General features: G+C 38.6%; 1 protein-coding gene across 1 annotated transcript; it reads right to left on the reverse strand.

The window, feature by feature from the left end:
• Positions 1-420: 420 nt before the first annotated feature.
• On the reverse strand, positions 421-1,362 carry LOC100917162 (olfactory receptor 2D2-like). The gene has a single exon (XM_003765487.1). It carries the CDS (start codon positions 1,360-1,362, stop codon positions 421-423), a length of 942 nt encoding a protein of 313 aa, XP_003765535.1.
• Between the last annotated feature and the right edge of the window lie 10,023 nt (positions 1,363-11,385).

An 11,385-nucleotide genomic window follows, 5' to 3' on the forward strand; every position in this document is an offset into this window, starting at 1 on the left:
CATTTGTTCTACTTAACTTTTGAAGATAATACAGTTCTATTGCAGGTCACAGGCCAGTGTCCCAAGCCCAACAGAAATGGATTGATCTGGCTTGCCCAGTGTGGAGGCACAAACTTACAGTTTTTGCTATGAGGGGAAGCTAAGACTGGTGGGTCAAATAAGTATGAAAGGGCTAAAGCCAACTGGATGGATATAGTAGTTATAGCAAAAATAAAGTGAAGCCCTCAGAGAGTAAATGGATGGAGAAACCGGACTGCCACAGATGGACAAATTGGTCCAAGAAAAAGGAAGTGGGTTACTGATTATCAGTAGGGATGGGACCATAAAGGGTGGCTGTATTTCTAATCTGGGTCAGAAAAGGAAACTCAGTCTCAAAAAGAAAATAAAAAGGAAAGAATACTCTATTCCAAGACTTTCTATTCACCAAACTACTCTGTTCCGCATTACTACCTTTATGAATGCTGTTTTTATGTCCTTATTCCTAAGGCTGTAGACCACTGGATTGAGCAGAGCAGTGATCATATTGGAGAAAAGTGAAATCTGTTTATCTCTCTCTGAGGAGTAATTGGAGTTGGGCCTCATATAAATGTAAATTGAAGGTGCATAAAACATAGTAACCACAATTACATGTGAAGCACAAGTGGAAAAAGCTTTATACCTTCCTTGGGTAGATTTGATCTTGAGGATGGCCATGGTGATGCGGACATAGGAGGCCAGGATGAATGACAGAGGGACTAATACTAAGAAGAAACTCAGAAAAAAGTCTACCATCTCAATAAAATGTGTGTCCATGCAGGCCAGGCTCCGGACTGAGGGACCCTCACAGAAATAGTGGTTGACTTTATTAGGACCACAGAAAGGAAGTTTCATGGTAAAATAGGTGTGTACTAGGGACAAGAAAAAGCCAGAAGCCCAAGTCCCTACCACCAACCGCACACACAGGTCCCAGTTGAGAATGAGCATGTAACGCAGTGGATAGCAGATGGCTACATAACGGTCATAGGCCATCACCACAAAGAACATGCACTCAGTGAGACCAAAACAAGCAAATAAATACATCTGTACCCAGCAACCTGCAAAGGAGATGAGCCTAGAACTGGAAAGCAGATGTACCAACAACTGAGGCACTGTGGCAGTGATAATTCCCATGTCCAGTATGGAGAGGATGCAGAGAAAAAAGTACATAGGTGTGTGGAGATGAGAATCCAGACAGATCAGAATGATGATGAGTCCATTGCCAAGGACTGAGCAGAAGTAGAGAAGGAGGAAGATGATGAAAAGGATCTTATTTAAGGCAGGGTCATTGGAGAAGCCAAGCAGGACAAATTCAGTAACAGAACTATGGTTTGAAGCTGGAAACATTGAGACAGTAGGATCCTGGGAAAAGGAAAAAGAGGAGATGATGGAGTCTAGGATCTCAGGATTGGATAAGGACAGAGAAACACAGGACTCTCTGAGTTTTTCAGTTGAAGAATACATGTTAAAAAGTCCTTCACTCAGAGCTTTGGTGGCATCCTAGTATTATGGAATTTTAGAACTTTGGGGGTCTTTGAAGATGATCTAGCCCAATATCTCCTTTTACGCATGAGGCCATCAAGGGCCAAAGAAGGAAGATTATTTCCTCAAGATCACACATCTATTCAGGAGAAGAAGCCAGACAAGGGTTGATGTTGTTTGTTTACTCACTCTATGAGTAAACTTCCGCTACTTCCACTTTGGGCATCCCTTGATTCCTATAGGATCTCAAAAAGAAATACTTCAGAAAGCATTTTCTGCAGTTCCCACTCACTCCTCTAGTATATCCCCAATTAGAAGAATCTAGCCTTTGCTAAAAGATTACTAATGGTAGCTATTTCTCTTTTTAGCTAGCTGTAAGGGCAAGCTATTTAATATACTAAACCAAAATATACTTTGTAACTCGTACATATTGCCTTGAATTCCTCCCCCTTAAAGAACAGATAAAATAATCATTTCCTGATCCTGTAAATTATTTCCATCTTAATGAAGTCTTAACTCTTGATGATTTCTGAACAGATAAGTGATATGCTTATAACTGACTATTTAAGCTTTTAGTCAGCATGTATAGGGCAAATTGCACATGGGAGAATTTCAAGATATGGAGAAGAGTGAGGAAGCTATTGTTGAACCCGGGTGAGAGGTGATGAAAACCTGCATTTGGTCATGTGTCTGTGTGTGAAAGGGACATGATAGACCCTAGAGATATTGTAGGACTGGAATCAGCAAGGCTTAGTGATTGATTAATTGGGTAAGGCAGGAAAAGAAAATTCAACAACAAAAGCAACTGACATTTGCCTGGTGCCTCTAGTTTTGGAGAGCATTTGGAAACTTATCTACCCTTATATCCACCCTTAAACCTCTTCAAATTGCCCTGCCTCTGATTCTTTAGTTTCTGCCATTTCTTTTTTTCCCCCTGCTCATACCAGCCCTCCCAGACAGAACCATTGCCTCCTCACCTTTCAGGAAAGTGAAACACAAAGATCTCCAGTGGATAGGTCAATTGTTTCTTTGGAAAGAGGTTTGAGTGGACACCAGGCAAAGATCTAGGTCATCAGCAAGGCCAGGGGATTCCAGGCCACTCCAAAAGCTATCAGGCAAGCTCTGGACACCAGAGAATTCATGGGTTTATTTTCTCACCTTTTCTTCTTCTACAGTCTCACTCGGTATCCCCTGGCCTAGCCTCGAGCCACTGTTGCTTTTTTCAGAAAGAACCCTTTCTGCCAGGGTAGAAAACATGTGCAACTGCTAGCAAAGAATGCAGCTGTGGCTAATGAGAGCGTCCCCTAACCCTGCTGATGGCAGGAGAAACTATATCCCCATTCAAATGGAGGTTTTATGATACATAATTTGTTATTCATAATAATTTGCTACATGATAGCAAGTTCTCCCAGGGGAAACCAAAGAGAGAAGCACCTGGTTCCTCCAGCTCCTCCAAGGAGGATCTGCCTCCTCCTGTTCTATCCAACCTCCTCCCCATGAGATTATCCAGGAATAGGTTCTCTGAGAATTCCTATTCTTATAATTTTATAGAAATTGATAACATAGGGAGCAGCTAGTTGGTGCAGCAGAAAGAGTATGGGGCCCAAAGTCAGGAGGACCTGAGTTCAAATTTGGTTTCAGACGGTTACCACTTCCTAGTTGTGTGACCTTGGGCAAGTGACTTACCCCCAATTGTTTCACACACACACAAAAAGAAAGAAATAGATAATAAAAGAGGAAAGACAATGGGAAAGAGCTTTCTAATTATTCCACATTCCTTTGTGATATGAGGTGGGAGGAAGAGAAAGGAAGGGGAAAAATATGAAAATGTGAATGATTGGAATCTCTATTTAAATTCTCTCAGCTCCTGATGCCTTCTCCCACCCCAGCCCTTACTCCTCAGAAATGGAAGGGAAAGAGAAGAAAGGAAGGAGTTAATGGACAGGAAAATGGCAGAAGAAATAATCAGGATGAATGGTCAGAGGGATAGACAGAAGAGGTAGGCAGGAACTAGGGATAGAGCAATTAGGAATGGGAGACAAGTAGGAGAGAAGGAGAGAAATATCAGAGGAAGTTCTGGACACTAAGAAGCCAGAGGCTCAGTCTTTGCCAGAGTTGTCCCTATGAAAAGCCCAAATAGGAAGCCGTCTATGATTTGACTTGAAATACATCAACTAGGTTCCCTTGGCATATCAGGCCATCACTGCTCTTTCTTGTTCTGCAATCTCTACCATCAGGGTCACTAGTGGATTATCTAATTCAGACTTCAATCGGCAGGTGTCCTGAATGCTCCTTTTATATGCATTTGTATTTATTTTTCCTTTCTATATCAGGATCTTGGAAAAATAGTCACAGAGTAATTGGTGCTAAATAAATGTTAATTAACTTAATTGAATTAATCACTCATCCCTCACTGATCTACAAGTATGTGTTGGTTATTGATTATCATTCATAAATACTAGCCCTTACACAAAAGCTTTTTCTATGAATTCCAAAATAAATTTCTTGTTACATTTAATAAAATCTTAAGTTTATTTTCAACTAAGCAGTTTAATTAAATTAGGGAAAATTTAGTGATGGAAGGAAACATCTGGAACAAGTAATCGCTGCAACTGTGGTATGAGGAAATCCTTTATCCTTGCTCTATCTTGCAAGGGATGGAATATTGGGCACCTATTTGTTCCTACTCCTGTCTCCTAATCCTGGCCTTGGGATTAATCTACAGGATGAGACAATAATTAGTCCCTCATCACAATAAGATTAGGTAAAGGCCAGGAAATTGGATGAACTCAGAAACTACTTTGATATGAAAATATGGTCTACCTATGATGTGGCAAAACAAAGCTTACTCAAGTCTGTGAGTCCGGCATTGGAAAAGTCAAATACATAGCCCCACATTTCTCCTATGGTATAAACATGAATGTGTCTAACATCCAAAACCAGGAGATAGAGAGTAGAAAACTCAAAATTTCCTTCTCTAAATAACTTCTCTGATACTGGTCCTTTTATGTGAATTTGTTTTTTTTTTCCCTTTCCATATCAGAACTGGAAAAGATAATCACATAGTGTCTACTGCTTAATAAATGTTTATTGACAGGCTGATTAATCCTCAGATATCCTTCACTGATATAAGGCTTTTTATCTAGAAGTATCTATTGGTCCTTTCTTATCATTTATAAACTTTGGTCCTTATACAAAGAGTATTTCTTTGCCTTCAAAAGCAAGTACAATATTTAATTTAATTATCTCTTAAGGTCATATTCAAGCAATTTCAATAAATTAAGGAAAATATAGTGGTGTGAAGGAAACACATCTGGACAAGCAATCTGAGCAACGGTGGCCGGAGCAAGCCTCTTATCCTCCTTCAGTCTTGGCAAGGATGAGACTTGTGAATCCAATGTCTTCTTGCTCTCTTGCCCTTCCTCCCCATGTCCTATTCCTTCCCTTGAGATTAATCTACAGGATAGGACAGAAACTTATCCCTCACCACAGAAACAAGAGTAGGGGGAGGCCCACAAGTGGGATTTGAATGCCCTGTCTGCCCATAACTAGTAAAGCAAGGGAAGCTGCAATGATGAGCCAGGCATTGACAAGAGCAATGGGCTCTCCAGTGTTGCAGGCATTATTGCTAAGTCTTGCCTAATTTCCAGTATAAATAAGAGGAGACAACTAAGTCTTCAAAACCCTAGGAAGAATGTTGCACATGTGGCCAGAGAGATTTGATGATCTCTTCTTTTCTTTTCCAGTTCTATAATTAGGTACTCATAACTTACACACACATTCTTCCTGGGAATGTCACTCTCTACACATTTTTACAATGACCATATTCTTTGGCCTAAAGTCTTTTGACAGATATTATCCAGCTAAGTGTCTCCCTGAGTAGAGAGCTAGTCTTGGAGTCTAGAAGACTTGAATTCAAATCCTGATTCAGGTACTTATTAGCTGTGTGATCCTGGGCAAATCATGTTACCTCTGTCTCAGTTTCTTTCTCTGTCAAATGAAAATAATGATTGCTACTACCTACCAGGATTGTTATGAGGAGAAAAAGAAATCATATTTTTAAAATGTTAAAGTGCTGTGTAAATAGCAAGTCTCTTGATCTGTGTTTCCCTTAATCCCCTAGAGAAGGAAATGCCCCAAACTCCATTATCTTTGCCAAGAGACCCCATGAGACAACACTGAGTGCTATGGGCCACAGGGTCATGAAAAGTCAGACATGACTGGATAACTGAACAAGTATTTTGAGTATCTTTTAGATCAATTGAAATCAATCCCCAACCTCTCCTCCCCTCACAGAAGCTGCCAGATAAACTTGGGACTCTCCTCTTTTAATCAGTAGTCAGTAAACATTTATTAAGCACCTACTATGTGTTGGGCACAGTGCTACATATTGAAAATACAAAGGAGAAAAAGAAAGTTAGCCTCTGCCCTCAAGGAGCTTACAATCTATTGGGAGAAGATAGCCACAAAAAAAGGAGAGCTAGAAATGGAAACAATTATAGCTCTTATATAGAGTCCTGTGGGGACCTAATGAGATCAGAAGTATAAAGTTTCTATATACCTATTCACTAATTGCTATTATTAGGTTAAAGAACAATTTGACTTATGATATCCATGTAGTAATAAATAGAGGTGTTTACACATGTAGCCATATGGTACCAATTGGTTCAGAACATGTCATATTTATTTGGTAGGTAGTTTCAATATCTAACATAATTTTTTACTTATACAGAGATTATAAGTAAAAAATTCTACAGCAATCCATTTTTCTATGTATTGTGCAATGAATCACATATTGCATGACTTTTGTGATTTGTCTATTATACCCATTTCATATGTGTATTATATTCCCCTGTTACTAATGAAATGAGTGTATTGCATGCAGCTCTACTTTAGATGTGATATGGTATACACTTAATCCATTTATTACTTATTTTGGATAATTACCTGTGACTGCTATATGTCAATCAATAAATATTCATGATATGCACCTACAAAGGAAAACTGTGCATTAGATATGTTTTGTTAGAATAAAAGGTTTTGTTTGTTTGCTAGCAGAGACCATAAAAGATGGAGAGAAGTAATTCAGTTATAGTTATAGAAATGAATGACAAACGTTATCACCTCCACCCAAATGGACAAAGTAACCATTGTAATCTACATGTTATAAAGCATCTATGGAAATAGTGGGAACTGAAAAGAATTCCTTAATACCAACCAAGCAGGCCTGGGAGAGTTTCTGTTAAACGAAAGCAAAATAGTAGAAGATAAATTTGAACTGAGCAAGTTTTTATGCTGGTTGGATCCAGTTATATATCTGGTTCACAAAAAAGCTACCACAGTTCTGCCTGAGTTGGCTCACAATAGCTGTAATCATTTCCTTGTATGGAAGAGAACAATAATTGGTACAATATTCAAAGAATTGACATGTAGAAAAAACAGCAGATGGCATTGCAATAAAGTAGACCAGCAGATAAAATTGATAGGTCACATTCTATTGGATAATGTAGCCCAGAAGATTATATTTGGAGTTTGCAGGATAAAATCAGAATAAGAAGAAACCCAGTGGCTCACCAGACCAGCAGATGAAATCAGAAACTCTTTGGAAAGCAACAAGTGGCATGTGGGAACCAATGTTGAAACAAGAAACAAGAATTAGCCAAACAATATGCATTCCCTTGTGATATTCCCCTAGCAAATACAAAGCACACCTTATGTATGTTTCCTTTGTAACAGTACATCATCAATATTCATGAATTGGCACATAACAATTTTAAGTAATTATTCAAAAAAAGTAATATATGAGTAAGAGTATAATATATCACATTAAAGTAGAGCTGCATGCAATACACCAAACCCATTAGTCACAATATAATATAATACACATTGAAAGTGTGTATCATAGACAAAGCACAAAGTCGTATGTAATATGCGAGTCAAAGCATAATAATCTATAGAAAAGTATCCTGTTGTTATTGTGGTTGTATATTGTTATATTGTTGTATATGTGGTTTTTCTCTACCTCATAATCAAGTGACTTTGCTTTGAGCTAATGTGTTCTTGTGTTTAGTTTGATTTTAAAAAGGAAGGAAACAAATACCATAGATGGCCCAAAAGCAGTGATTCTGGATAGGTACTATTCCAAAATATCCCTTCAAGTCTCATGCAGCTTTCAGAGGCCTGTGGTCAGGAAAATATAACCACCTTAAAGCCAGACATTGTCTATGTTTTTTGGACTTTTATCCCCAGAATTTAAAAAAATGGTTGGCATATAATAAATGATTAACAGATGCTTTTTCATTCATTTATTTTTACCTCAGAGCATCTCTATGAGGTATGTACTACTGGGATTTTTATTTCCAATTAACAGATAAGGAAATAGAAGCACAAGGAAATTAAGTGTGTTGCTTACATGGTCATATAGCTTAGAAAAGACAATGAACAAACATTTATTAAGTACTTATGATGTGCCAGATTCAATGCTAAACACTAAAAGGAGAGAGGGTAGGAAGGGAGGGACAAGGAGTGACTGACAGACACACACAGAGACAGAGAAAACAGAGAGACAGAGACAGAGAGAGAATGGAGGAAGAGAGGAAGAAAACATGGAAGGAAGGAACAAGGGAAGGAATGAAGGAAAGAAATAACCAACAAATGAAGGAAGTAAGAAATAAAGGGAGGGGGGAGGGAAAGGAGAAGGGACAAAGGGAGGAAAGAATAAACAAGGGAATAAAGCAACAAAGAAACAAAAGAAGGAAGGGAGGAAGGAAGGAAAGAAAGAAAGGAGAGAGAAATTAAGGAACAAAGGAAGGGAAAGAGAAAGGAGGAAGGGAGGGAGGGAGGAATGAATGAATGAATAAACAAACGAAGCAAGGAAGAAAGGATGAAAGAAAAGAAGGAAATTTCTGCCTTCAATAAACTTACATTCTAATGGGGGAAGAAAGCACCTAGAAAGAAATACCTAAGAAGAAAGAAACATAGTAAAGAAAGTCCAGAGACAAGACTGGCTCCTAGACAGGAATGAAGACATGGCTACCCTGGCAGCTTTCCTTAGAATATATGTTGCAAGTAATCAGAAAAAAGGGCTGCAAGGGCAGAAAATATTTCCACTGCAAAATATCTAGGTAAAGAGGTTTCTATGATATGACAGGGAAAGCTGAAAGTTTCAAGAACTGAGGCTGGAGAAGGATGACTAGTTGCTAAGTCACAGATGTGGGCTTCAAAACCAGATCTCTCCTAAGTTCAAATCCAGCTGACATTTTTAAAACATGTTGCTCCCTTGGCAGATCCTCTTCTTCCTTTTTATTTTAAAATCTTGTAAAAAATTGGTTAATTTTGAACTTAAGAAATAAAGCAATCATTTCCATAACATACTAGAATAGAAGGAGAAAAAAAGATGTGGAGGAGGGACAGTGGCAAGCTATAGTCTTCCAAATAGTAATCTTTTATCCATAATCTCGTGAGATAATTCTAAATTGTTTGGTGGTGGGTTTTTTCTTTATTTTTCTTTTGTCTCTTTGTGCCAATTCTTCCTGATCTTCAGTGAATAGATATTTAAGGGAAGAACTGACCAAGATAGCACCTTGTAAGGTCAGGAAAATTAACAGACATCTTTCAGTAACAATAGTTGGCAGCAGAGAACATCAAAATTGTCAGCAGACAAGTCTGATGGGGGGATGGGGATGGAGTCAGTATAGTTGCTGAGTGGCCTGCTTGACTAGCTTCACAGAACATCTTTCCATCAGCAGACACACTCGACTAGCAAAGACCCAGCCCAACTAAGCAAATGATTCATCCATTTTTGCAAGTACCATACCCCAACTTGAACTCGGTGGGGATTCTGCAGAAACAGGAAAGGACTCTCAGGGCCAAAAGCCACAAAGAAACCTCAGCCTTCTGTCTTTTCTATATATGTGCTTAACTACCTTTGCATTTTAAGCCTGTGCTCACTCTCCTCAAAGAGAGAATATGTTCTGTCCGTGCTCTAATATTTCTGTTAACATCATAGAAAAGCTCATTGATGTCAAATGGTTGATCAAACTCTGAATGGAGCCTCTGAGTGATAGTATTAGAAGCTACCATTCTTCCAAGTTACCTCTAAAACCCTGGGAGACAGAGGTGTTAATAGCTCTCTTGGGACCTAAGCTGTTTGTGCAAAGGCAGTTGGGAGAATAATCCTAGAGTATGTACCTCAAAGTCTTTCTATATCTCTTACCTAGCACATTGACAGGCACATACTAAGAACTGAATGCCTGCTGAAACCAAGCTGAATTTGTGTCTCACCAAAGACTCTAATCACCTTCTCTCTTGGATCATTTGTGTGCCTAGTTTTTGCCCCCTCTGACAATAAGATCCATGAAAGCAAGGTCAGTATTTCAGTCATCTTTGTATCTTTCCCAGTTCACAATTAGTAGAAGAAGACACAGGGATGAAAAAAGGAGAAGGGAATAAGCATTTATATAACACTACTAGGTGCCAGGCACTGTGCTAAGTATTTTACAAATAATGAAAGTTTGATGAATTGAAAGCAAAGCTTTCCAGCTCTTCCCTTCTAACACTTACCTGGCGTAATTTTTGCCTCATTGCCTATGGATCAGAGAACTTTTGCTTTAGAACTAGAAAAGATTTTTGAAATAATATGATCCAGCCTCCTTAATTTAGAGAAGAAAATAAATCTCAGAGAATCTACCCAAAATCACATAGGAATCAAGAAGCAGAAATTTGCTTGTTTCTTTACTTTCCCCTTCTCCTTCCTGAATTCCTTCTCTTTTTCATCCATTACTAGATTAATTAAATGCTCACTCCCTACACGAAGCAATCCCTAAGTGTTTTAGACCATTGGAATTTGGGTATTTTCTCACCTTCTACAATGGTCACAGGCTATAAGTGGAAAAGAAAAAAAAGCAATTGCTTTTTCTTTGGGGGGGGGGGGTGTCTGCATGTATGTGGGGAGGGTGCCTGTCAGACAGAGCCAAAAAACAAAAATAGGAAGACAGAGACAGAAACAAAGAGAAAGCAGGTTGGAGAGAGACAGAAAGGAAAAGAGAGAGAGACTGAGAAAAAAGGGGGAGAAAATGATTGATAAAGACTGGAAAAGAAAAGGGGGAGAGATGTTCAAACATAGAGATAGACATGAGACACAGATAAAAATGGTTGTGGTGAGGAGAGAGACAGGAGAAAAAGAGAAGCAGAGAAAGAGAAGTCAAAAGTTATTGAAAAAGAGAACTTGAGAGACAGAGAAAGACAGAGACAGACACAGAGAACTTCAATATAAGGTCATGGTTAAGGTTAAGGCCACAATTCAAAGGATTCTTTTATTCCTCCCTACCTCCCCATAATCATTTAGAGCAAAGTGAAATGAAAATTAGCTTGTTTTTATGTAGAAGTGGAACACAATTGGATGCCCATCAGTTGGAGAATGCTGAATAAATTGTGGTATATTGTTCTGTAAGAAATGACCAACAGGATGATTTCAGAAAGGCCTGGAGAGACTTACACGAACTGATGCTGAGTGAAACGAGCAGGACCAGGAGATCATTATATACTTCAACAACAATACTATATGATGACCAGTTCTGATGGACCTGGCCATCCTCAGCAATGAGATCAACCAAATCATTTCCAATGGAGCAGTAATGAACTGAACCAGCTACGCCCAGAGAAAGAACTCTGGGAGATGACTAAAAACCATTACATTGAATTCCCAATCCCTATATTTATGCCCACCTGCATTTTTGATTTCCTTCACAAGCTAATTGTACAATATTTCAGAGTCTGATTCTTTTTGTACAGCAAAATAACGGTTTGGTCATGTATACTTATTGTGTATCTAATTTATATTTTAATATATTTAACATCTACTGGTCATCCTGCCATCTGGGGGAGGGG

Source organism: Sarcophilus harrisii, chromosome 3 (assembly GCF_902635505.1).
Source record: "Sarcophilus harrisii chromosome 3, mSarHar1.11, whole genome shotgun sequence".
NCBI classification, from domain to species: domain Eukaryota; kingdom Metazoa; phylum Chordata; class Mammalia; order Dasyuromorphia; family Dasyuridae; genus Sarcophilus; species Sarcophilus harrisii.